This window comes from Didymosphaeria variabile (genome assembly GCF_027946475.1).
Source record: "Didymosphaeria variabile strain IMI 356815 chromosome Unknown scaffold_3, whole genome shotgun sequence".
Lineage (NCBI taxonomy): Eukaryota > Fungi > Ascomycota > Dothideomycetes > Pleosporales > Didymosphaeriaceae > Didymosphaeria > Didymosphaeria variabile.
The window spans coordinates 694,414-719,451 of NW_026611622.1; the positions used below are offsets into that span (position 1 = coordinate 694,414).

The window sequence follows — 25,038 nt, forward strand, 5'->3', positions numbered from 1 at the left end:
GAAAAGAAACAGAAAAAAAGATTTGGCTCATAGGACAGCGCAGGGGAGAGTTTTTCATGCTCAGGATACCCCGGCTCAAAATACTTTTCACTCTTGGCTGGACCAAGTTAAAGTTACATCAAAGATTCCACGCCGGATATCCTCAAGTCAGAGAATGTACTCTTTCACCAGTACAATCAACATATCAGCAACTCTTCGGACAAGTCTCAATATATCTGAGAAGCCAATCATTCAGCCACCGTTGACTTCTCGACCACCTCGTCCACCTCGTCCACCCAGCCTTCACCCACTCATGCAGCCACCGTTGACTCCTCGCCCACCTCGCCCTCCTCGCCCACTTCGTCCACCTCGTCCACCCAGCCTCCACTCACTCATCCAATAATCTCCCACTTCGCCCCATACACATTATCCGCGCTTGTTCTCCCACCCACCTTGGACCACGGCGCATGGAACAAATCCAGACTGAACGCACCACCAACACTGCACCCCGGACACTTATCCACAATAACCGCCGTCGCCGTGCGCCCATCCGGATTCGTCAGCCTGACCTTCTTCCCGCAGTAGCTCCCCCAGTTCGGCACATTGGCGTCGAGGGAGACCATCCAGGAGCCCGGGTCGTTCTCGAGGAACCGCGAGTCTGGACCTGCGTAGGCGCATGCGCCGAAGTTGTTCTTGATGCGGGTGAAGGGGTAGTTGTCGACGGCGGAGAAGCGGATGTTGGTGTGAGTTTCGCCGAGAATGCCAGCTTCGGCGGGTAGTGGGGAATGCCCCGATTGGAGGAGAGGTGAGCTGTTGGTGAGGGATGGTGGGTTGCCATGCTGGGGGACAGGGGTGGCGGTGACGAAGAGGGTCAGGAGTGATAGGAGGGTCAGAAGGATGAAGTGCATTCTTGAAGAGAGAATTCTAGATGTAGAGTTGTTGGGCCGTGAAAAGGACGAAGTCTGCGACTCGATTAGACGCTAAGTCACTCCAAAATATAGTATACGCACGCCAATGTGTGAGAGGGATTGTCGAGCTCAGTCGTCAAATGCGATGATTGTCTAGCTCGTGTCGTGGCACGAGGGTCGAAAGAGAAGGGAACTGTAGACAATGGGCTCGAGGGCTGATCTATCAAGGTGTCGAGACACTTGAAGCGTACAGGTGGCCCTAGTTATACCTTCCTTGAGCATCCTACATTGGGCTTGCGATACGCTCGGACGCGGCTTCCTCGACACGCGCTTTGTCACGTTGGCAGACAGCAATCGCACCAGACAGTCGACTGCAAAGCGAGCAAGTTTAGATAGGTGTCGGCGTGCTAACGAAAGGCGATGCACGAGCGGGGCGTCCTCAGCTGAGCCAATGCACGGCCGACTTTATACTCGGCATCGAGAGGGCGGACGTGCTGAATGGCGATACGAGGACAGCACACGACTGTAGAAGTCGAAGTCGACGATGACGCCTTCGACGCCCGAACGCCCCCCCAATAAGTCAAGGCGAGGACCCAGAAGTGCCGGCCGTGTTGATAGCAAACACACGGAGCCGCAAGTCACTCGACCTGTGGAGCGGACGAAGTCCAGGTGACCTCGTGCGGCTTCTTTTACTCAACGGGCATGTCCCGCTGATAGGTACAGATAAGTCAATGGCATCCTGGTGGCGGCACTGGGTAGGAAAGCTACATTACACCCTGCGGATGTAACTGCGGGCGGGAGGGAACGAAACCTTCTCCATGTGAGCAATCAGCCAGCACAAAGCGATTCTCGCGTCGCATCTGTCGTCCCTACGTGCAACCAGCATCATGTCTTATGATAGCAGCTGAGGGTGATGGCCCTGATGCACAGCAGACACAGCTGATGTTGACGCGGGTCAGGGTGAGCCCAAGTCGCTCCTTCCTCGCGAAGCTAAACTTCAGCAACAACAAAAACAGCTACACGCCGGAACGAAACAGACGCGACACAGCACGCTGGAGAGCAGGGCATCAACAGAAGAAGCAGAGCAAACCAGCAACGAGAGATCAACTGCTGACCTACATATCCCACAACCCAGGCCACCTCATCCACCGTCCTCACAACTAACCTCAACCTCACCATAAAGCTCTCTTCCTCAACGCCACAGCCTCGCCGCAGACATCAATGAAAAGTAAAGCAAAGCAAAGCAAAGCAAAGCAAAGCAAAGCATAGCATAGCCCAGACGGCAATGGACCAGCAAAAATTATCCCTACCAGGGCACCATGCGGCACACTGGAGCCACACCCACTCCGCGCCGTGCAATGCAGGCGGATGCGACCACCTGCCCGGAATCTTGAGCTCAGGCAGGTCAAAGAAGGTAAGTATGGCGCTCGAAGGGAGAGCGGGCGAGGGTTTATATAGGCCTGGGGGAGCAGGCAGGTGCCAAGGCGCTAGAGGTCACGTGAGGGTGGGTGCCTTGGATTGAGATGAGGGTGAGTGACCAGGTGAAGTGAAGGCGCGGAGGGCGGTGGGAGGTGAAGGTGAAGGGGGAAGGATTGGGGCGGTCTTGCGACGCTAGGCGAACAGAGTCAATGCAACATCAGCAGTGACAGCGGGAACTTCGAAAATGGTGCTTGCAGATATTAATTGCATTGGTATCGTTTTTTATCTATGTCTGCACAGGCAGCGTACGCAAGTAGTAGCTCGGCATAGCATATGCGCTACCATCTCTCTACAAGCGGCCTGGTGCAGGTATAACCCCGTTTCTGGCCAGTTGTGCTCTTCATAGCGTTCCCTGCCAGTACCGGACGGTAGGTACATGGCCATAAGAATTCAAGACCAATTCATAAAACCATAAAACCGCTGTCACGTCGGCGCTTCACCTATCGGCGCACGATCAGCCAGTCGTTCGCCTCAGCCCACTGCCTCTTCTCCGATTCCTTGAGCGCACTGCCCGAGTTTTTGACTCCGTCATAGACTGCATCCCATAGCTGACCAGCCGTTTGAAGATCCCCGATAAGATCCAGAGCTTGTGGAAAGTAGCGGTTAGCTGCAGTCTCACGTACGCGTTCCTTGGTGTTGGCAGATGTGGGGTCCGGGTCGGTGATCAGTTCGTCGAGATACGACTTCACGGCGATACTGAGGGCGCAGTTGTTCGGCAGGAGGAACGGCAGGCTGGATGTTTTAGCAAATTTCCCACATAACATTGGCTTATTAACTCACTTCATGGCGATCTCCGACAAATTCGTTAGGTCTCGCTTAGCGAAGGCACCCATGAACATTTGCGTTGCAGCAACCTCTACTAGATCACGGAGAGTCTGTCGGACTAGGTTGACAATGGAGCCATACGCTAGCAGGTGCTGGCTAAGAGGTCCTGTGAACCCAATAGCCTTGTGCTGGAGATTACCGAGCCCTGCTACTCGTGATACCAGGAGGTTGAATTGTCTGTCCCGTGCTGGATGCTATTAGTCATACATCTTCAAGACGGACACAGATACGTACTTTCGCCACGCATAGGAGCGCCGTTGTAAGGAAACATATCGAGATCCCAATTGAGAACACCAAGGCGAATGAGTTCGATCGCAACGACTACAGCCTCTTCCAACTCTGGCTTGCCCTTCAGCGCAGTGATGGCAGTCTTCAACACCTTACCCCACGCGGTAAGGTTGTGGTTGTGGTCGATGTATTCTCGTAGTACGAGGAAACGCCAGATGGAGTTGTACAGAATCTCATCAGTCGTGCTCAGGGGCTGAGAAGAATTAGCGAGGGTTCAATCATCGCTAGAACCTGCTTACATTGTTGACATCCTTCTTCGAAACGGACTTCGCAACGAAGTCGGAGTCTTGGAGAGCTAGGATTGCAGAGCCGAGACGACCAGCCGGCTAGACATGTCAGTGATAGGACTTGGGATAGAGTAGCACCATGCATACTTCGTATTGCGCCACGACATCCTTGAAGGTGGCTTCTTTTACATTCCAAGTGTCCACGATCTTGCGCCATTCCGGTAGACCGTTCATGCTGATGGTAGTTGATTGGTGCTTTCCGGTTTGGTCCACCTTGAACCAACACTTCAGATCGATATCCTTGTGCTGATACCAGTTATGAAGTGACGAGGACAACAAATTGATGGCGGTCGTTCGTAGTGGAGTGAGCTTGGTGCTAACCAGGTCCTGGTATGCAGCGCCATCACCACCGTCAATCGGCGGTGCCTCCACAATCTCACTGGCCGCGCGCCAGCTGAGGACGCGCGAGTTGACCAAGCCCCGCGACATGTAGTAGAAGACCTCATCAGGTAACCGCTGCCCTATGAATTCGTGGGAATCGTTGGGAAGCTGACCCTCTAACAAAGGTTGGATCTTGCCGTCAGTCGTGAGGATGGGATGATGCTTCACAGCCAGGCGAGCCCTGCGGTACCTGTCCACGTAATTTGTCCGCTGGAAAATTGGATCATCCCGGTTGTTCAACACCACCGCATGGCCCGTCCTACCGTGGCTCATGATCATCTCAATAGCCCCACTGATTTTGGATACCTTGTTCCTGTTGTTGGGTCCATCCAAGTTGGGTAGTGTGGGTAGGAAGTGAGTGCCAGCGAGTAGGCAGGCATCTACGAAGGTCTCGTCCGCGATCTCGGCGTTTTGGACATATTTCCTCAGATCAGCGACGCATTTTCCGCGCTTTATCCACTTGAACAAGCCCTCTTCGAGATCCCAGGACGTGATGACTCGGTCGCAATCGAAGAGGAGGACTTCAGATGACCCGGAAATAGCTTGGACTTTTTCTTCCCTCTCAAGGTACGATAGCTCATTGGTGTCAGCGCAGAAATTGTAGCAGATAGGGTTGGCACTACCTGAGCCCATGCGCTGTACGGTGCGACGAGGAAAGCAATCTTCTTCTCCGTCAGGAGGGACTGAAGCGCACCGAAGAGGTCTTCTGGGGTGACATATGCTGCTCACTATCAGTGCCTGTCGATGAACATGCGTGTACGGTAGACCTACGTGACTCTCCAAACCTCTGCACTGACTTCTCCGCCTCATGGTTGTCGTACAGATGCCACGCAGCCGCGTTGACTGCCGCACCTTCCTGCCTCGAACGGAATGGATCGTCCTGCTTTGCAATGTCAAGCCCGCTGAATACGAAGAATGGCTCGATCTGAAATTGCGCAAACTTGTTGAGGTCCTCCTCGATGTGTTGCCAAAAGCCTAGCGGCAGACCACCCAATGCAGGTACAAGCGGTTCCGAGATGCGAGGGCGATTGAGAAGGCGGTGGTCGAGGTAATGCGCTGCTTCAATACCGACGCGAAGTCCGCGCAGGTCGTCGAGCTGCGACGCTTCGCCGATTGTGTTATTCCATGTCTGGAAATCGCGAATCATGTTGCGCGGTGCGGAGAGGGCGGGGAGGTTTCGTCAATGTGCACGGGAGGCTAGTGGAGCGGTGCGCCCCATGCAAGAGAGGAAAATAGCTGGAATGCTAGAGATAGAACTCAAGCCGGAGGAGGCGTGGGGAGGAAGAAGCGACAGCTGGTAGTTTTGCAAGTTAATGTTGGTCGTGAGACCCTGGAGCTTCCAAACAATTGAGCTCCCAACACTACCCGCCTGGACCGTGCAGAGAGCCTAACTGGAAGCGCTCAGGTACGGCGGAACCCCTCCATTGGCCAATCTCTATACACAGATTTGCAAGTGGCACTTGATGTTCATCAATCCATAATCCAAGCTGTGCTTCAAGAGCCACTTTTTCATCAGACGCACTATAGAGCACAACTACTTGATCTCATCTTTCTATGACATAAATCGCGTGACCAATATCGGCAGGGAACCATCTCACCCGAGCACCTTTCTTATCTACAACTTCATCCCCATCGTCGCCATTTTCTGAACTACTTACACACACCAAGTCTCAACATGCCACACTCCGAAGCAAATGGCACGCACATACCTATTATCGACATCTCAAAACCCTCACCAGAAGTTGCTCAGCAAGTGCTCGACGCCGCATCAACGCATGGCTTCCTCTTCGTCCAGCAAGACGACTCACTACTTCCTAATGAAGATGTCAACAACATGTTCAAACTTGTCCGTCGCCCTCTCATGCATTTAATCCTCCTTTAACATACCAAGTCCTCCCAATTCTTCCATCAAACCACCACCCAAAAGTCCACCCACGCCATTCACTCCGAAGCCGCCGGCGGTACGTAACACCTGGCTGCGAAGCGAACATGTTTTAGACTTTACAAAAATACGCATCTCACTTGTCCGCCTTACACTAACTGTACACCCGCGCGCCTAGGCATAAATCGCGGCTGGGTCACCATGGCCGGCGAAGCTCTGGACCCCTCCCACCCAGGCGACCCAAAAGAAGCATTCAACATCTCGCCTCCGCATCCAGACCTCCAGCCACTGCCCTCCCCACTCTCACAATCCTCTTCCGAGATCCGCAAGTTCTTAGATTCCTGCCACGCAATCTGTACGAGAATTCTCACGCTTCTAGGTACCGCTTTGGAGATCAAAGAAGAGGAAGGAGGCGAGAAGTGGTTCGCAGCCCGGCACGACGAGTCGCAAGGTCCATCAGGCACTATCTTCCGCATGTTGTACTATCCGAAGACAAAAGCAGCCAGCGCGTCTGAGTCCATCCGTGCAGGCGCGCACTCCGACTACGGAAGTATAACGCTGCTCTTCCGACTCCCTGGTCAGCCCGGGCTCGAGATCCTCAAACCAGACCAGACCTGGGCGCCTGTGCCCGTGAATCCTGCTTCTGCGTCTAACCCGCCCATTCTCGTGAATATTGGGGATTTGTTGAGCTTTTGGACGAACGGCATGTTGAAGAGTACGGTGCATCGCGTGACGTTCAGCGGCGGCGAGGAGCGGTACAGCATGGCGTATTTCTGCCATCCGTTGGATGGTGCGAGGCTGGAGGCTGTGCCGAGCAAGATCATTGAAGCGTTTGGGAGTAAAGGAGCAGAAGAGTTGAAGAGCCAGAGGGAGAGGCTGGGGCTGGGTGGGAGTGGGGGACGCGAGGTCTTGACGGCGAAGGAGCATTTGGATCGGAGGTTGAAGGTTACGTATGGGCTCAAAGACTGATGGGAAAGTGCAAGTATGATACTGGTAGTAATGTATGAGCACCTTGCATACTCAGGATGTGATGATAATGGTACACTACGGTAGCAAAAGAGTACTTGAGGGAGTGGTTTGTGTACGCAACTCGAAAGAGTGAGGAATCCATTTGCTTCTAAGATATCTGAACGCCTCGCTATGCAGTCTGCACAAACACCGTTGCTATGCCTTGTTCTGATCTCCAAAAATAGATCCTCTGCTAGCCAAAAAGCAGATATCTTTCTCCAACGTCGAGTTCTCCATGTCATCCCCTTCTCTTTCTGCTTGGCCTACCCATTCCCAGCGAAGTCTCACTCACCGCATCTTTGACGACCCTTGTTTCTTGAATTATAGGAGATTCGCTTGTAACGTTCCCTCCGATCGCCCGAATCATCTTCTCCCTTGCCCTCTGCGCTCCAGGAGAGTCCCAACCAAGCAACTGACTCGGTTCTGGCGGTTTGAAAGCATCGAGCACATGACCGTCCTCCTCACCCATCTCTTCCTCTTCGACAACCTTTGAGGCCGAAGATTGTCGGGAGAATACGTCATCGGTAGTCGATGTGTTCGAGCGCCCAGATTGCGCACGACCTAACGGGCGCCGTCTTCGTCGGCCTGTTTCATCTTCCTTATCCACAGGAGCAGAAGTCTTCCGCGTAGCGAGCAACTTCGACATGATGTCGGAATAGTCTTTCTCCGGGGGCTGTGCGATCGGCGCCTCGGATAGAGTCTCGATGGGAGGTTCGGTATCAGGCGGGATGACGGAATCTGGAGATGGCTGTCTGACTGGCCTAGTGCTCCGCTGCGCCGGCGCCGGCTTTGTGGGTGGGTCAGCCGGTTTGGGAAACGTAGTTGAATCAGTGGATGAAGTGGAGGGCTTGCGTGGAGAGTTTACACTGGGGTCGACATCCTGTAGAGGGATGGAGGCTGTGCCATCGTAGATCCCTGGGAGTTGCGCGTCTTGTTCAAATCTTAGGCTAGATTGTTTAGATTGGATATCATTTGTATTCAGATTGGTGGATGAGCCAGTAGTCGAAGGAGTTGGAGGTCCGGATGCTGACAGCTCCAGCGCTCCTGGACGACGTGAATTGCTTCGAAAGTCAGAAGCAGGCTTGGCTTTCTGAGCCTCCTTTTGTTGGAACTTGATACTATCTTCCTTGGATAGAGGCGCAGTGGGAACATCTTTGTTCGAAGATTCATTCTGCCTTTGTCTCGGCTTTTGTGGCTGTGATGTATTGGTATTGAGCAAGTATGCGTCGAAGGGATAAATCTCGCTGCTGGTCATGCAATCCCATAGCCAATTCGCATGCACTACAGGTATGCCTTTGTCGGCTGCATACCTGACTTTCTCAGGGTTCGGCTTATCGTTGCGGCAGACTAAGACCGATATCTTTGGTGATAGGATTTCGTCATATGTTGCGCCTACCCTAGTTAGCGACGACTATGATATAGATGGTACTAGTTTCCGCACCGAACAACGCCACCGCCTTCGTGACATGCAACAACTCGATTCCCGCAAAGCCGGTAGAGTTGATCGTGAGACCTTGCAATCCTGCGTAGAATTAGCGCACGAAGACATCATCAGAGTGGAATCAACAAACCACTAATGCTGAGTTTATCGAAAGGCTTACACAGAACGTAGTCTGTGGGGTCCACTAGGCATTTACCGTGGAGACAGCGCTCGACCCACCAGTTGGTTACTACTGACATGGCTCCGGCAGCTTCCGGCAGCGATGTGAGGTCAGGTTGAACATCGTGAGGGACTAACACGAAGCCTTCTCCGAGGTCATCCGAGGCAAAGTTTTCTAATTCAGCAGCGTCACAAATAACTACAGCTCCATTGCTGTCTAGATGTTCTCGTAGGATGTTGGTCTGCTCTGAGTAAGCGCTGGTTACCACTGTAGCTAGTTGGTCAGCGACTACGTACCTTATTATGATCAAAGCCGCGTAGATACACTACTCTGCCTGCAAATATTCCATCATTGTCGTCTGAGAAGGGCCCGCGAGGGCGGGATGCACGGCCCTTTCTCGGTTGCATATCAACGCGTGTTTCAACTACCGTCGTCGCGCTGGGCTCATGTTCGGGTTGCGGCTCTGGCTCAGCGCCGTTATCTTCAGTCCAATCATCTCCGTCGTTGGGTCTCTTCTCTACGCCTCCAGCGGTAATCCCAGCCCATAGGGCTTCGGTCTGTCCACTCAAGCGGGTACTTGCAGCACGTCGCAGCTTTCGTCGTGAAGGATTGAGGACGGGCTCGGCTTGCTCAGCGGACCGCATGCGCTTCCCAAGCATGGGTGATGTGCTCCTGCGGCGGTCCCACGCTCCGAGACCCCGCTCTTCTACCGCCATTGTAGGATGATAGTAGACCTCATCCAGAGCCATGCCACGCTCGCGGCTCTGCTCGAACCATTCCCACGTGACAATCTTCATACGCCAGTTGACGGCGTGCTCGTACTTGCTTCCCGATGGATTAGCCGCGATAAGATGTGTGACCGCCTTCGTCAGATCACCATGGTACTCAGCACCGTTTCTTGTAACTGTTTCCTGTATATATTTGCGCTGCTCGGCTGTCCGCGATCAGCATATGACTCTCCGATGGGCGTTGCGATCGTACGGTTGTCGAAGCCTGTGAGGCATATCTTCAGGCCGTAGAAGGTTGGTAATCTCCATTGCCCCTCAAGCTCGGATGTGATTGCATCCTCGCCTTCCATCCAGACCTTCTGTACTGCGTGTATCCATTCAGGAAATAGGACCTTGACGTCTTCACGTGCCTTCGCAACATATCGATACTTGGCGCTGTTTGTGTTGCCGACTATGAGATGCGTGACGTCCGAGGTGAGGTCGAGTTTGACTTGTGCGCCCATCTGCGCGCCAATGACGGAGAGCTCTGTCTGTCGCGCTGGATTAGTGACGGTAATGAGACTCGAGCAGATTGGGTGGAATGCGTACGCGCTGCTCTGGGGCTACGGATGTGAAGCACAGAATGGCGCCGGCGAGGGGCATCTGGCTTGTCCCTATGTCGCGTGAGCTACATGTTGAGATAACAAAGCGTCACGGCCTGATTCCTCACCATATGCCCCGGCGGTTGTGATCATTGTGCAGAGAGATGCATGGGGGTGGATCGTCGCGTCGCGTGCCAAATGGCTTTCACTTTTGTCGCGTCGAGCCAAGCATGCGCGTGGCGCGTCCGTTGCGGGGAATCGTCACGTGAGCGCTAGCGGCAAGCTTATGTAAACTCCGAAAGTCGCAGCAAGGCGGTGCCGCATTAAGCGACATCAGATCTTGCCGCTCTGCCGTTAGATCTGGGGCATGCCTGCTCGCCACCACGCCCCTTTTGCGCACTGTTGCGGTGTTTGATTTGATGACGAGGGCTGAGCATTGCGCAGGAATTGTAATTATGAGCCGGCGAGGTGTTTTCTTATCGCTTTGCGCTCTCGTGATCAGTGTGGGCGAAGCATGTCGCCGAACTTTCGTTGTCGATCTCCGCACGTCGACCATCGCGGGACACACTGCATGGGGGGGCCTATTCGAGATGCCCAGGCTGTCGATCACTTACGGCTTTTGGTTATCCGCCAGCATGTGCTCGCCCAACATGGCATTGCTGAACCGGAAATAAAGGTGCCATCTGCTCTTGCTCGCCTGCCCTGCCCTGAGCATTTCTGCGCCTAGCTGCTCTGGCAGCCCAAACAGAGACATGTCATGATCATGATCATGACCCGTGCATTGGCGCCGTGGCTCAGGGCTGCAACACGCCCTCTTCGGCCCCGGCTCGGTGGGCATGCCTCGCGCGAGCACACAAAAGGTGCTTCGCACGAGCTCACGAGATGATGTGCAAGTGCCCAGCGTGGCTCAGTCAGGTGTCTTCGTCAGCCGCTGTCTGGACAACCGCCACGCAGCACAACGGCGTCGCTGGGAGTGGCTTACAGTAGTAGGTACATGCAGCGAGCCGAGCACTCCGGCACACTAGCCCGGAGACGCTGGCTGCGGAGACGGTGCGAGGGCCTTGAAATCTCAAATTGTGACGTAGCGCGGTTATCCGGCGCCCTCAGCAGTCGCCGCCTCACGTCTGTGGTGACAAAACGCACAATGCCTGCATCCGCGGTGACCCAGCAGCCTCTGTCAGTCCCGGTGCGAGACTGGCCGCAGCATCTGATAGAGTCCTGACGCGGCCATTTGCAAGTGCCAGCCCTAACGCCCCTGCCAACCCATTCGTGCTCGTTTACAACCCCACACTGCCGCACTGCGTCATCCGTCCTGCGCGACAACGACCTGTGCCCTGGTTCGAAAAGTCCTTTGCAACGGCCCAGTTTCGGCGTCCCTGTTTAATTGCAGGCCCTGCTCAGCCGGTGTGCGATCTGCCAGAGGCCCTCTCGTCGCCAGCTCATCACTCTTCTAGCAGGGTCTACCCACCCGCACGCTTCCGCACCCTCGCTGACCGCTGCACCATCTTGCAGCTCCTGTGCTCCATAAACACCCTGACAGTACCATGTCTCTGGCGCTACTCTGAGTACATTTTGACGTGAGTCCCTGTCTCATTTTGTCTGGCCCCTTTGTTCCGCAGGGAGCGCTGGACTGCAACCCCTTCCCAAAACATCATCCACCCCAGGACATGGCATTGCAACCGTAGCCAGGATCTCCTTTGTACACCGCTCTCCACTTTGATGAGCTGTCGCACAAGACCCAAAGCTGGCAGCATTGTCCAGTCCACACATGCCCTCTCGTCGTTATAGCTGCTCCTTCGCGCCATCCTCCATGTTCTGCAGTCCCACTGTTGTTGTTGTTGTTGTCGCCCCCGCTTGACATCACGCTTACCCGTCATGACAGCCACTGGAGAATACCTCTCCATATACACGGACCGTGGAACACTCTCGTACATACCCGACCACCTACACGACCCAGAAAGCACACGCCGCTGCCTTTTCCAAGGCCGCAATCGCAGACCTCACCGCATTCACATCGCTCGCGTGGCACCCGACCCGCTACTCTTTAGACGGCAATCCACCAGCAAATCCTACATTATCGAAAAGCTGGCAGGCCCACGCGATAACGCCAAACGTTTCCTTCGGTCTTTCATTGATTCGCACTTTGCGAATCCTCCTCCACAACCCGCCGTCGGCACTACTCCGCGATCGTCGACGAGTAGTGTGAGCACACCCGACTCGTCCCCACCCGAGAGTAGGAGGTGGTCAGTTGCGACAGGCGAGATGAGGTCTACACCGAGAGGCTCTATCGGCCTCAGCGCCGCGGGCGGGCCCCGGCCTGCATTAGTTGAGAGCCATCGTTCGTCTGCGAGGTCGTCAGTAAAAAGCATGATGAGTAGTAGCGTGAAAACGCTTGCCGAGGATAAACCTTTGGCATCTGGAAATGGTGTCAGCGTCGGTGTCACACTTACAGAACCCGTGCTTTTTCTCCAGGGATTCGAACAGTCTGATTCGTCGGATCGTAGCACAGCAATGCTTCGGGGGACACTTAACCTCAAAGTGACGAAACCGACCAAGATCAAGGCCATCACGCTCAAGTTCCGCGGAAAGGCACTCACAAAGTGGCCCGAAGGTAAGCATGCATTCAACGACCACATAAAACTAATCCTGACATCTTCTTCAGGCATACCTCCCAAGAAGACCGAATTTGAAGAAATTGACACGATCATGAGCCATACATGGCCATTCTTTAACGCTCAGTTCCCCACTGCCGAAGCAGGGACCGGCGCGGATCAAGTTGAATTGTTCAAGGGCTCAACTACGAATCTGCAAGCACCGAGAGGCGGTTCGACCAACTCACCGAATGCATCATCTACAAACCTGAGTACCAAGGAAGCAAAGCGACTATCTCTGCAGGTGAACCAATCGCGTAGTTTCGGCAAAGGCGAATCACCGTCAGGTGGGCCCACCATAGCACAGAAAGGTTACCGAAGCTTCAACCCTGGGACGTACATGTACAACTTCGAATTGCCACTCGACAGTCACCTTCCTGAAACAATCGACGTTGAACTTGGCTCTGTAAAATATGAATTGGAGACAACTATCGAACGCGCAGGAGCCTTCCGTGCCAATCTTGTCGGTGTCAAAGAGGTGACCCTTATTCGAGCTCCCGCAGAGGGCTCGCTGGAGCAGGTTGAACCAATAGCCATCAGCCGAAGCTGGGAAGATCAATTGCACTACGACATTGTCATATCCGGAAAATCGTTCCCTCTTGGAGCTCAGGTACCGATTGCGTTCAAGCTGACACCGCTTGCGAAAGTGCAGTGCCACAGAATAAAGGTGTTCGTTACAGAAAACATCGAGTATTTCTGTTCAAACAAGCGGGTACACCGGATGGAACCCGTCCGGAAAGTACAACTATTCGAGAAACGAGCTGATGGTCCAGCGACGAGCACTTTTCCTGGTAGCACGATGCGAATCGTTTCTGGAGGTGGAGTCCCGTACGACCAGAGAGCGGCCGCCTCTCGAGGAGAAGATGTTACAGTCCAGGATCCGACCAATCTATTAGGTGATTTATCCACTGGAGACGTCAACATTGGACCAACAGAGATGGAATTCAACGTTCAGTTGCCGAGCTGTCACAACATGAAGGAGAAGGATAAGACCAGCAGGCTACACTTCGACACGACATATCAGAACATTCAGGTCCACCACTGGATCAAGATCGTAATGCGTCTTTCGAAACCGGACCAGAACGACCCGACGAAGAGGCGCCATTTCGAGATCTCCATTGACTCGCCATTCCACATTCTCTCGTGCCAGGCTACGCAGGCAAACACCGCCCTGCCTGCATATTCATCTCCTGAATCTCCGACGGCAGACCAACAGATGCCGCAATGTGGATGTCCTGGAGCGCCTGTGCGCCGTACCTCGCCTCCTTCGATGGTGCCTACATTGGGCTCCTTGGGACGTTCGCGTGATAACTCGGAGGTTTCTATCCCTAGCCCAGGGCTCGCACGGCCTCAGGCAGCGCACATTGGCGGCCCGACGGACGGGCAGGTTCAACGGCCCATGCACCTCCTTAGAGCGCCCTCGTTCAACCCACCGCCATTTGAAGAGGAAGAGCCTCCGCCACCGCTGGAGACGCCTCCACCACTTTATGAAACGATTGCTTCACCGACACATGGATTGTCGGATTATTTTGCTAGATTATCAGCATACGACGATGATAGCGAAGGAGAGTCAGGAGATAACAGTCCGGGTGGCGGGCGAAGTCGGGTTGAAATTCCGCTGACACCAGGAAGCCGCATCCACAGCCGATCCATGGACGAGAGGCGAACATGGCTACCGGTCGGCAACTGATGCACAACAATGACGTTTCTTCATGACGACACGAACCGGGATGCCAAAAAAACGACACAATGGGTCATTTCAACGACCTCTGCATCGCATAATGTTTTGTTTTGGCGTTTAATGTTGGTTCCTGGGCGAGTAGGCGTCACAATTTCATTTGTTTATCTCCTTTGTTTTGCATCTGGGGTAACCCTGGAGGTGTTTGGTCGGTAGGTCGGTATATCCTAGCACTGTCATTGGTATTGACATTGGGCTTTCGGGGCTTGGGCTGAAATATATGGAGTATGATCGGTGACAGGGTGTTTGACAAGACAGCCTCAACTGTATCTATTGGGCGCTTCTTTTTGGGGTTGACGGACACTGTATCTAGCGCAGCGGGAGCTTGTGCATATAGCGCTTCGCATGTCGATACTCATCGTCTTCAATATCATATTAGACCTTCAGAAGGCTTGCTGAGTATCTGTTCGTGCGGTCCACCTGCAGTGTTATCCCCCCCGCGACCTCTCTCCAGATTGGGACTTTTGGCGTGCCGCACCCCACGCTCGCGGCACCAATAAGCGGGCCTGATTCGTGGACGTTGGCATGATGGATCTTCTGGCTGCAGTTGATGTGCAGTTTACTTGCAGCTCAGCCATCATGTGATGCGAAGAGACTTCGCGAGCTGTATGTTCAGCAAAGGTCAGCCAGTGGCAATCGTGCAAACATGTCTGTCGTTTGCGGCTTCCCGCGTTCGCTTGGAGGTGTACTTGGCGGTTGACAGGGCATTGACGAAACTTCAAGCTTCACTGTGATGAGTCTTCGGTGAGCAAGCTTCGGGATGTGGGACGTGAGATTATTGCTTGTAGGTTTCTGCTGCCGTGTTCCGGTCGAGCAGTTGCTTGCCTGCCTTGTCTTTGCATGGCAGGGAAGCATGTTTCTGCGTGGGGCTCTCGATGTGATCAGCCAAGCGCGAGCCCAGGCGCTCCCAAGACCGTAGACGTGCGCTAGCATCAAAACATGGCTACCATCCTGTGCTTTCGTCACCCATTATCTGCTGCAGACTCTGCGCTGCGAGGCCTCTCCAGCGCGACCTCCGACTTCCAAAGAGCCCAGTTGCGCGCATTGGAGTGCATTGTCGCCGCATTGTGACTGCCCAAGGTTCCGCATCTGGTAGCGACCAAGCAGACGGAAAAGATAGGAAACCCGAGGCCTTTGGGTCCCAATCGTCGAGGAGCCGCTCGTGCCTTAGCCCTCTGTAAGCTACCCGATCGTTCCCGCCAACACCACCTTTTGCCTCTCGTTGCGCAACTTTCACTGACTTGAGCTCGCAAAGAGTACCGCGGCGACAGCACCACGGCTCGCACCTTCCGCATTCACCACCACCTTCCACCAGAACACAAAGAGCCTCCACGGCACGTTGAGGGAGGGCGACTGGGCGACTACATACATGCCTACATTGAAGGCTTCGTTTCTCAACCGCGCGAGCAGCCGAACCTCTGCACCCTCAGAAATCGGCAACGACGTCATCTTGCCCACATAACACACGCTGCACTCGTTTGCATTTCCATTATTCACTTTCTCTAGATTATAAGACCTTGTACGCCTACCACTCGAGTGCGACCGCGTGCCACCCGCCGTTCTTTTGGGGCAAGAGTCCGGTTACACATACACCCGATAGACCTAGAAGATACAGCGCGTCCCCATGGCGTGGGAGCACCTTTCCATAACCAAGCCGCACTTGGTGTACATCATCCTCGGCGGCTTCACCAGCCTGTTCATGTTGTGCTCGTCGGTCATCAAAGAGCGCCTGTACATTGGCGAAGCTACCGTCGCAACATTATGCGGTATCATATTCGGCCCGCACGCCGCAAACCTCATAAACCCTGATGATTGGGGTAACGTCGACCTGATCACGCTGGAATTCTCTCGCATTGTCCTCGTCGTACAATGTTTCGCTGTCGGTGTCGAATTGCCCCGCGCATACATGGAGAAGCACTGGAAGTCGGTCACGCTACTTTTGATCCCGGTCATGACCTTTGGCTGGCTTATCACAAGCTTGTTCATATGGTGGCTGTTTGGAAGCCGTCTGAACTGGCTTGACAGCCTTTGTGTGGCGGCCTGTGTCACCGCTACCGACCCCGTCCTGGCCTCCTCCGTCGTCGGAAAGGGAAAGTTCGCAAAGCGTGTACCCAAACATTTGCGAGATTTGCTTTCCGCTGAGTCTGGCTGCAACGACGGCATGGCCTTCCCGTTTGTTTACCTGGCCATCTACATCATTCGCTATCACCATCACCCTGATAAGGTCGCTTTCCACTGGTTCTGTTACACCATTCTATACGAATGTATCTTTGGTGCTGTTTACGGCGTCTGTGTCGGATATGCGGCTCGTCGCGCCATTCGATATGCACACGACCGTGACCTGGTTGACCGTGAGAGTTTCCTCGTGTTCTATTTCGTTCTGGCCCTGTTCTGTGCTGGTTCTGGAAGTATGCTTGGTATGGACGATCTACTCGTTGGATTTGCCTGCGGAGTTGGCTTTTCAAACGACGGCTGGTTTCTTGAAAAGACGGAAGAGTCGCATGTGTCCAACGTTATCGACTTATTGATCAACTTGGCATTCTTTGTGTTTTTCGGGACTATCATCCCGTGGGAGCAGTTCAACTCGGACGTTCTCGGTATAACGCCGTGGCGACTGGTCGTGCTCGGTCTCCTCGTTCTGTTCTTCCGCCGCATACCGGTCATGCTTGCACTCAAGCCTTTGATACCGGACATCAAGACTTGGCGCGAGGCACTTTTCGCCGGACACTTTGGTCCCATCGGAGTCGGCGGTCTCTTTGTTGCTATTTTGGCGAGAGCAGAACTGGAGACGGAAGAAACAACACCTTTGGCTGAAATACCGCCACCAGGGTTCCCGCACCGCAACGTTATCGAATTGATATGGCCGATTACATGTTTCCTAGTTATTTGCAGTATTCTGGTGCACGGAAGTTCAATAGCGGTTTTCACGCTCGGAAAACACATCAACACGTTGACAATCTCGCTATCTTACACCCAAGCGAACGAGGATGGACCTAGCTGGATGGACCGTCTTCCGCGCATCCAATCGCGCTCCAAATCGTCAATGTCTCTTGGTCGCCGACCTTCCGAGTCCTCGTTCGACGAGAAAGAGACCACCGGACCGGGCGGGCTACCGAGTGTTGGAATCCCAGGCGCATTCCTACGACGTCAGAAGGAGGAAGAAGGGGAAAGCCGTGCCAGTTCTTTGCGGCCTTCTGCTCGCCGAAGGGGCCGAGGTTGGGACAGTGGACGCGGTCCTGGTGGGCCAGTCTCACAGTCCGCCATCATGCCTAATAGGGGGAACCGTGACCCATATGAGACTGCCTCGCCGTTGCAAGAGAGAGACTCGGATACTCTCGCTGTGCCTAGCGACGACTCGCCAGAAGGATCTGCGACCGCTAGAGAGAAGAGAAGGACATTTTCTGAAGAGGAGTTATACCAGGAGGGTGACAAGACTGTAATCGAGGATGAAGAGGGCAACGTTCTGGGTATCCGCGAGAGTCGTCCGGGCGAAGACTCTGAAGAACGGCTAGAGCATGACAACCAGGAAGCAGCACGACTTGCAAGAGTAAAGGACGTTGAGCACGGTGTTGCTCAAACTGAACATGGTGGTGCACTGGAAGAAGCACCTGGAAAAGCAATCAACGCATTGGAACACCCAAGCAAATGGCGCAAACGTATGGAAAGCTTTTCAGGCAGACATCATCACACGGAAGCTGGACCCGCCGAACCCCCCAGGGCTCAGAGGCCGGAGAAGCGAGGCCCTGCGCTTGCTTATCAATTCGGCAACACCATCATTGTTGAAGACGAAGATGGTGAGGTGATCAAGAAGTACGACATTCCCGCTCAACCTAAAGGAGACCGTCCTGGTGTCGATCGTAAGTCTTCGATGGCAGAATCAAGCGGCCGTGCAATGCAGAGCCTACGCAAGATGGGAACGTACGTGGGTGTTCCGGCGCACAAGCAGCATGAGGCTGAGGTTTCGACGAAAGGGCATGGAGAGACTGAAGGCAAAAAGAAGAAGCCTACGGTTGACGCAGATGACGATCGCATTCGTTTCACAGTTACAGCTGGTGGACGACGGATGAGCAAAGCCGAATTCATTCAGCAAATGTCCAGTATGGAGCCAAAGGCACGCGCTAAGTTCATCCAAGAGAGCGACGTCCCCGAAGGTATCAAACGCGAGGCTCATCAAGATGCGAAGGACGCCACTCGCCGAGGCGCCGCTTCCTCCGCGAAAGTACCACCTGTTGTGGGCGAGGAAGGACAAGCCGAAATTCATCGCATCGAGTCGCCAGAAGCGAGACAGGAAGAGCGCAAGCGCGGCCCTGAGGGACTCACCCTTGTCGATAGCGACGACGAGGACATTCCCTTCCACGACGTACGCCAGAACCTTGCAAAATTTTCTATGGACAAAGGTAAAGGCGAAACTGCAGCCCAGCGCCGCCGCCGCGAGGCGACTGAGCAATCGGGCTCTCCAGGCGCACACGCTGGCAATGCGCTAGAAATCTCCGACGACGACGTTGAAGAGACACCAGCAGAGAACAAGCGTCGTATGGCCGCCCTTACGAGCTCCTCATCACCCGCCAACACGGCGCGCCGAACGATTGATCCCTCTCAGCCACCGCCCAAGTCGCACATGGACGTAGGCGAAACCGCAGCTGAGCGCAAGCGTCGTCTCGGTGCGTTGGGCATGGGAAGCGGCGACGAGTCGTCCCCCGAATCGGATTCTGACGCTGAAGAGGGTGGTGACCCCCTCGAGACAGGTCGCGGATCGCACGCAGCGCAACAGCAGGCGGCTGCTCGGAAAGCACCAGGCATCCGGTTCGCAGAGCAGCCGAGAATCCCGACCAAAGACGAGCGAGCACAAGAGGATAAGGACGAGAAGGGGGCGGCTGAGAGTAGCAGGAAGGGCCCGTTGAGTAAGCTGAGGTGGAAGAAGTGAGGTGCCGACGTCCATTCCCTGTCTTTCTCAAGCTTCCGGAGTACATCGGGCGTTTGATCATTATTAGCGGCCCGGCGATCTATCCCACAATTCCTATCATGTTACCAATGCATATGAGGCGGGTGTGGCTGCATGCGTAAGCATAGCGAAGATGTAGGGGCTCTGATCTTTGGAATCTGTTCATTTCATGCGTTGAAGCGGTGCATATACCATCGTAGAGGTAGAGTTGGTTAGAGCGGTTATGATACTACATACATCGACTCTACAGCGGTAGCCTCTTGTCCTTGACTGTGTTTTTGCCTTTAGAAAAACACGCTAAAGTTTTCGATAAAGTTTACCATCGCTTCATTACCTTTTACAGTTGCTGGCCTATTTACCCTGTTTTGTTTAATACTAGGTGAAGGAAATGGTTTGCGAATGAACGGTTAATTACGAGGTACATCAAGCAATATGGGTACAGGGCGAGAACCCGAATGTAGCAGGAACATCACACTCACGCATGCAACGACTGCATTGCATTGCATACAATACGACATCGATGCATACTACAACGTAACTACCTTTTGTAGTCATACGCCCGCTCAGAGCTATAAGAGATGGCGGCCGATCAACACATGGCTTCGGCGACTGTACATCTTTCGCTCATCCAGGGAACCAAGAGAGATCATGATGTGGTCCTCTCTCATCCACAGCACTCCACTCGCACTGCTCACCCTTTGCGTAGTCACTCAATCACTTCCATCCAATACATGCACGCCCCTCGCCAACGGCTACGAAGCCATCGACGACTCCCCCGCCATCAACGACGCCCTCAAACAATGCGGCAACGGCGGCACCATTGTCCTCCCAGCCAACCAATCCTACAGCCTCTTCACCCCCCTCGACTTCTCCCCCTGCCGCAACTGCGACTTCCAAATCGAAGGCACCCTCATCCTCGCCGCCTCCCAACTCACATACTACGCCAACAGGCAGCGCTCCGTCTTCACCATCGCCAACGCGACCGGCGTGCGCATCCGCAGCGTCACCGGCTCGGGCGTCGTCGACGGAAACGCGTACTGGTGGTATCAGCGCACGAACTGGAGCCCGAAGCAGGGCGGATATCCCTTCGTGTGGATTACGAATTCCTCCTCTGACGTCTCCGTGTCGAACCTGCACTTCAAGAACATACAGGACAGAGTGTTCCGCCTGCAGGGAAATAGCTCGGATCTGCACTTCGACAGGTTGAACATCACGGCGGAGGGTATCAATGGGATATACGCTGGTTTCGACAATTTCGCGTTTGAAATGGGGAGCGTGAAGAATGTGTCTATATCTAACGTTGATATCGACTTTCGCGCGGGGCAGAATAATAGGCCTGTGGGCACGTGTCTTGCGTTCGACCACGCGACGGATGGCGTCGAAGTGCGTAATGTAACGTGTAGGCGAGCGTTCATGGGCGCGCAAATCCAATTCGACACGATGCTTAACTCTGCGCCTTCGTCTGCGACCACCAACCTCACTGGTTTCGCGCAGAACATTCTCGTTTCAAACTTCACCTTCGCGGGGGACCATGCTACGGGTGTGGAAAGCTGGTGGACTCTCTCTAGAAAGGTTATTCGAAATGTGATCTGGGAATGGGTTACGGTGGAGGAAGGCACGCCAGCGGACTTTGAAGCGTGCTATGCGAGCCAGAGGAATTCGCAGTATTATCCGGCTTGCGTGAAACAGGCGAGTTATGATGCGGAGGTGGTGTTTAGGCATTATAGGGGGAAGGTGGGGACGCCGCCGAGTGATCCGAATTGGGGGGAGTTTAATAATGAGCTGATGGAGGTGAAGAGTGTATTTGAGGATTGGGTTGCGGATGCGTGATTTTGGAGCGTTTTCTGGAAAGTGTGCCGTGGGTGAGCAATTGGGAGCCATGATAGGAGCCCGCGGGGAAGGCTCGTAGCGTACGTTCACGCCTTCGATATAGTTTACCAGCGCCTGGTTTGCTGTTTGCGGTGACTTGCCTTTACCTGTGCAGGGTAGTGACGTCGACTCCAATGACAGGTAGCGAGGCTAAGAAGTAGATAAGCAGAAGTCCCTTGAGAAACGCCGGCTTCGGATGAATACAACGCCCTTCATGTTTTTAAACCAGAATGCTTCGAGGGAACCAGAACGGACAGGCTAGATTCAACTAAAGCAAGGTTAACAAATCGGCTCATAAGTTGCTTCATAACCCTAGATCACACCCTGGATCAAAGGCCTTTTGCTCAGATATACCCTCCGCGCTTTCCCTTCATTGACCAGATCATGCGTCCACACTCGCACCAAACCGTAGCCCTCTCGTCGGTATAACTGCATCGGCTTATTGGGATCTGCCTGCACGATAATACCGATAAGTGAGTCAGAGAAATTTCTTTCTGCGCAGCCCAGCACAGCTACAGATATCTTGGCTGTGGGTACCAGCGTGATCATAATCAAGGTTATCTCTACTCCTTTATTGGTCAGCATGTAGGGTTGCTCAACGTCGGCGTCGAGGCTGGCTTGGAGCGCTATTATCCTAGGTGTCAAGACTGACGGTGACCTGAAGTCATTTGGATGATTCGCGAAAATTCCACGAACGTTCGTGGGCGTGATGTCGATCTCATTAGACTCAACAAGCTCGTCCGACTTGGTGACTGGTACGTGTCCTTGAAGTTGCATGTATTGGAAGGAGATGTCGTCCATATTCAGTATGTCGGAAGACCCGGCGCTGCTAGGTACCCACGCGAAGATTGTTTGATCGTCAGAGTTCTTCATGATTTCTTCTTGTAGCCGTGTGAATGCTTTCTCACCCTCGCCGTATAGAAGCGGCATATTCACATCGAAGATCCCGAGTAAACAATAAGCAATGTCTTCTGTCCTTGTTGTCTCTCTCTTGCTTGCCCATCTCATCCGTTCCGCCACGCTTACGGATCCTAGATCGGCTCCCATCTGTGCCTCATCAGTAAAAACTTGAGAATCCTAGTTCATGTTCATGAAAACCATAAATGCGCACAGTGCAAGTACCGTAAGTCGACACCGACTAGAACGGTGTACACAGATGCAGTCGGGGTGACCAACGTACCAAGCAGATTGGTTCGATGCCTGTAATGGTGTGCAGCACTTCTCGCATGTTCGCCTTCCTTCCTAGAGGCCTCCACCCGTTCGCAAAGAACATAATTTGTTTTGGCGCGATGAGTTCCTGCAATGTCCAACCTCTCGTGAACCATCGCGCCTTCGCCAGGTATGATCCATTCAAGCTTTCACCTCCTTGCCTCTCCACCTTGGCGTCTTCGCGCATGTAAGAGGTTTCCCTGCCACCTCGGATTGCAACGAAATCACGTATGTCTTCCAGGTAAGCGTAGCATATTGCAGAATTCCTGTACCACTTAAACATACTGTTGATAGCCTCGGAGAGCTCAGCTGAGCTAGTTTTGTCGATGCAACACGTGTCAACCCAGGCGTATTGCTAGATCCGACGGATCGATTAGCAAGGCCTGTCTGGATAGGACCTCGAGGAAGAGGCGGTGAAATCGAAAGAGTGACCTTAAACGGTTTCACAATTTACGGGCACCGCCCATCCAAGACGGCAAGACTTACGAATCCGTCAGCTAATGCTTGCGCACAACATTTCCGAATCTTGTAGAAGCCTTGACTCGGTAGTATGCGTGTGCGTGTTCGTGTAGATTCCGGGTGCGTGCCGATATACTCCAGATCTTGGAAGCTGACCTCCTCCTCGCCCCAAGTGTGGCTCAGGATGGCATAACGCGGCGTGGTCGCTTCATTGTGGAAGGACTCGAGACGGATCGTGGAAGCGTTGAGTAGGCGCATCACGACGAAGTGTCGTTCTGCGGTGGGATACAGTATGGGCTCGGCTGCGAGAGTGAGCAGTAAATGGGTATGGAGGCATGCTGCAGGCGATAGGAATTTGTGGAAGGCTGCAGGTTGGAGATGAGACGAGGCTGTGTTGGTGGGGGCGGGGGTAAGAGCGCAGTGCAGCGCAGCGTGAAAGGCATGAACGACGGACCAAGAATAACAGAGCAAGAACGATTGACAGGGCAAGGGCGTTTATAGCACTTAGCACGGAACACTGATGTAAGGTTTCTTGACGAGGCAAGAGCAAGTGGCAAGGCGAAAAGGATGAACAGGGCAATTGCAACTGGATACTTTGCATTGTACCGACACCAACAAGCGCAACAGCTACAAATATGAATATGATACAAATGGGATTCGTGAGAAAAGGAGTCTAAACAGATCAAGAAACCGTAATGCGCCAGGAACTACAAAGTCGGTTTGTTGCCATAGTCAAATAACGCATCCTGCCAGTTTGAAACTAGGTAGTTCCTACAAGTGCACGTGCTGGATGTGCTAATCTACTCCTGGCGCTCAACGACCTCCTTCTCGACAGCCTCCTCGTAGACGGGAGGAGCATCGTACTCGGGAAGTTCGGCGTAGACCTCCTTTTCGCCGCCGTCCTCGACATCCACAGCCTCCTCTTGGGCGACGCTCTCGTAGACTGATTGGCCGCGGAACTTGGCGACGGCGATAGCGATGACACAGCCAAGAGCCATACCAATGAGGTACGTGAGTGTGCCAGCGAAGATACCGATCAGGATGGGAATGAAGATGGTGAGGAAGGCGCGTCGAAGCATCATGTGGACGCGGTGGTGACGGTGGTGGCGATGGCCGTGATGTCCGCGATGTCCTCCCATGTGTGCGTGTCCAGGGCGGAATCGGTGCGGCGGCTTGCCTTCATAAAGCTCCCCAGCCATGGGGTTGCCCTTGTGCTTGTGGCAGCCTGCCTTGCCACCCATGTGTCCCATGTGCGACTTCAGGCCGTTGATCCTTTCGGCCATAATGGCCTTCCACTTGCAATATAGCGGCCATTTTTGGCACTCCTTCTCCTGATCGATAGGGCTCTTATCCTCAGGCTTCGTGGTCTGGAAGGATGCAATCATGAGCTTGCCGTTCGGGTCCTTGAGAAGGTTGATGGTGAGCGCTGGAGGATTCACTGCCTTTTCTTCGATAGAGTTGATTTGGAAAATCATAGGAATAAGCTCGATGCCCGCCTCAGATACGGTTTCAGCGGAGTTGTAGTGGAATGTGTAGCCGGTGACGCGGAGGGGTAGGTTCTCGCCATCGGGGTTGACCTGGGCGACGCGGAACGGCTGGGCGAAGTAGCCAAAGGTCGGAGGGTACAGCTGGATACCATCGATGGTGAGGGAGTCTTCGTGAGGTCCTACTTCGAAGTCGAGCATCTGCCCACATGTCAGTAGCTGTCATCCGGGTGCAACAGCCGAGAAGCAGCTTACGAAAGAGTTGCCGTTGCGCTGCGTCCACGCAAAGTCGTCTCCATCCTTGGAAGCAAACTCGCAAGTCGCGCAGTCGAGAGAAACACTACGGGGGTATGAGCTGGCAGCGATTTCCATGGCCATATCGTCCCCGAGGTTGAGCTCCGCAGCGGACACCTCGGGAGGGATGAGAATCGCACTCGCCGCCCCTGCGGCGGCCAGCGCCAGGTTCAAAGTGCGCGAGACCATCGTGAAATGGTACAGGAAAGAAGTTGGCAGGTGTAAAGGGGATGGTAGAAGAGAAGATCACGATAGAGGCAGTGCGAGACAAAGGGCCGAGCCAAGGCTACCTGTCAGCGTTCTGGTGTTCCACTGTCTCCGCCGCCTGACCCGGGGTGGACGCGTCATTGTCACGTGAGAAGCTAAGCTTCAGGCCTAAAGATAACTTTAGCGCTAGCCTATTGCACTCACTTCAGTTCACATCACAGACAATGCTCGTTTCACG

The 25,038-nt window shown here is 53.9% G+C and overlaps 9 protein-coding genes across 9 annotated transcripts; 4 read left to right on the plus strand and 5 right to left on the minus strand.

Annotated features, from left to right (window-relative positions):
- Positions 1 to 371: 371 nt before the first annotated feature.
- N0V89_003577 (uncharacterized protein) lies at positions 372 to 887 on the minus strand (the record flags this gene model as incomplete). Its single annotated transcript, XM_056212377.1, has 1 exon — positions 372 to 887. One exon carries the CDS (start codon positions 885 to 887, stop codon positions 372 to 374), a length of 516 nt encoding a protein of 171 aa, XP_056072685.1.
- Positions 888 to 2,806: 1,919 nt separating this feature from the next.
- On the minus strand, positions 2,807 to 5,294 carry N0V89_003578 (uncharacterized protein; the record flags this gene model as incomplete). Its single annotated transcript, XM_056212378.1, has 7 exons — positions 2,807 to 3,098; positions 3,147 to 3,378; positions 3,426 to 3,672; positions 3,719 to 3,805; positions 3,854 to 4,723; positions 4,771 to 4,868; positions 4,919 to 5,294. The coding sequence occupies 7 exons, from the start codon at positions 5,292 to 5,294 to the stop codon at positions 2,807 to 2,809; spliced, it is 2,202 nt and encodes a 733-aa protein (XP_056072686.1).
- Positions 5,295 to 5,822: 528 nt separating this feature from the next.
- N0V89_003579 (uncharacterized protein) lies at positions 5,823 to 6,998 on the plus strand (the record flags this gene model as incomplete). Its single annotated transcript, XM_056212379.1, has 3 exons — positions 5,823 to 5,993; positions 6,039 to 6,108; positions 6,208 to 6,998. 3 exons carry the CDS (start codon positions 5,823 to 5,825, stop codon positions 6,996 to 6,998), a joined length of 1,032 nt encoding a protein of 343 aa, XP_056072687.1.
- A 51-nt stretch (positions 6,999 to 7,049) lies between these two features.
- Positions 7,050 to 9,869, minus strand: DPB11 (protein kinase activating protein dpb11; the record flags this gene model as incomplete). Its single annotated transcript, XM_056212380.1, has 7 exons — positions 7,050 to 7,073; positions 7,330 to 8,281; positions 8,348 to 8,384; positions 8,467 to 8,559; positions 8,609 to 8,879; positions 8,935 to 9,572; positions 9,620 to 9,869. The coding sequence occupies 7 exons, from the start codon at positions 9,867 to 9,869 to the stop codon at positions 7,050 to 7,052; spliced, it is 2,265 nt and encodes a 754-aa protein (XP_056072688.1).
- Positions 9,870 to 11,822: 1,953 nt separating this feature from the next.
- Positions 11,823 to 14,288, plus strand: N0V89_003581 (uncharacterized protein; the record flags this gene model as incomplete). The annotated part of the gene is made up of 1 exon (XM_056212381.1): positions 11,823 to 14,288. One exon carries the CDS (start codon positions 11,823 to 11,825, stop codon positions 14,286 to 14,288), a length of 2,466 nt encoding a protein of 821 aa, XP_056072689.1.
- A 1,672-nt stretch (positions 14,289 to 15,960) lies between these two features.
- CNH1_1 (Na+/H+ antiporter) lies at positions 15,961 to 19,260 on the plus strand (the record flags this gene model as incomplete). The annotated part of the gene is made up of 1 exon (XM_056212382.1): positions 15,961 to 19,260. The coding sequence occupies one exon, from the start codon at positions 15,961 to 15,963 to the stop codon at positions 19,258 to 19,260; it is 3,300 nt and encodes a 1,099-aa protein (XP_056072690.1).
- A 666-nt stretch (positions 19,261 to 19,926) lies between these two features.
- N0V89_003583 (uncharacterized protein) lies at positions 19,927 to 21,108 on the plus strand (the record flags this gene model as incomplete). Its single annotated transcript, XM_056212383.1, has 1 exon — positions 19,927 to 21,108. One exon carries the CDS (start codon positions 19,927 to 19,929, stop codon positions 21,106 to 21,108), a length of 1,182 nt encoding a protein of 393 aa, XP_056072691.1.
- A 351-nt stretch (positions 21,109 to 21,459) lies between these two features.
- On the minus strand, positions 21,460 to 22,375 carry N0V89_003584 (uncharacterized protein; the record flags this gene model as incomplete). The annotated part of the gene is made up of 2 exons (XM_056212384.1): positions 21,460 to 22,224; positions 22,367 to 22,375. The coding sequence occupies 2 exons, from the start codon at positions 22,373 to 22,375 to the stop codon at positions 21,460 to 21,462; spliced, it is 774 nt and encodes a 257-aa protein (XP_056072692.1).
- Positions 22,376 to 23,615: 1,240 nt separating this feature from the next.
- N0V89_003585 (uncharacterized protein) lies at positions 23,616 to 24,782 on the minus strand (the record flags this gene model as incomplete). Its single annotated transcript, XM_056212385.1, has 2 exons — positions 23,616 to 24,500; positions 24,555 to 24,782. 2 exons carry the CDS (start codon positions 24,780 to 24,782, stop codon positions 23,616 to 23,618), a joined length of 1,113 nt encoding a protein of 370 aa, XP_056072693.1.
- Between the last annotated feature and the right edge of the window lie 256 nt (positions 24,783 to 25,038).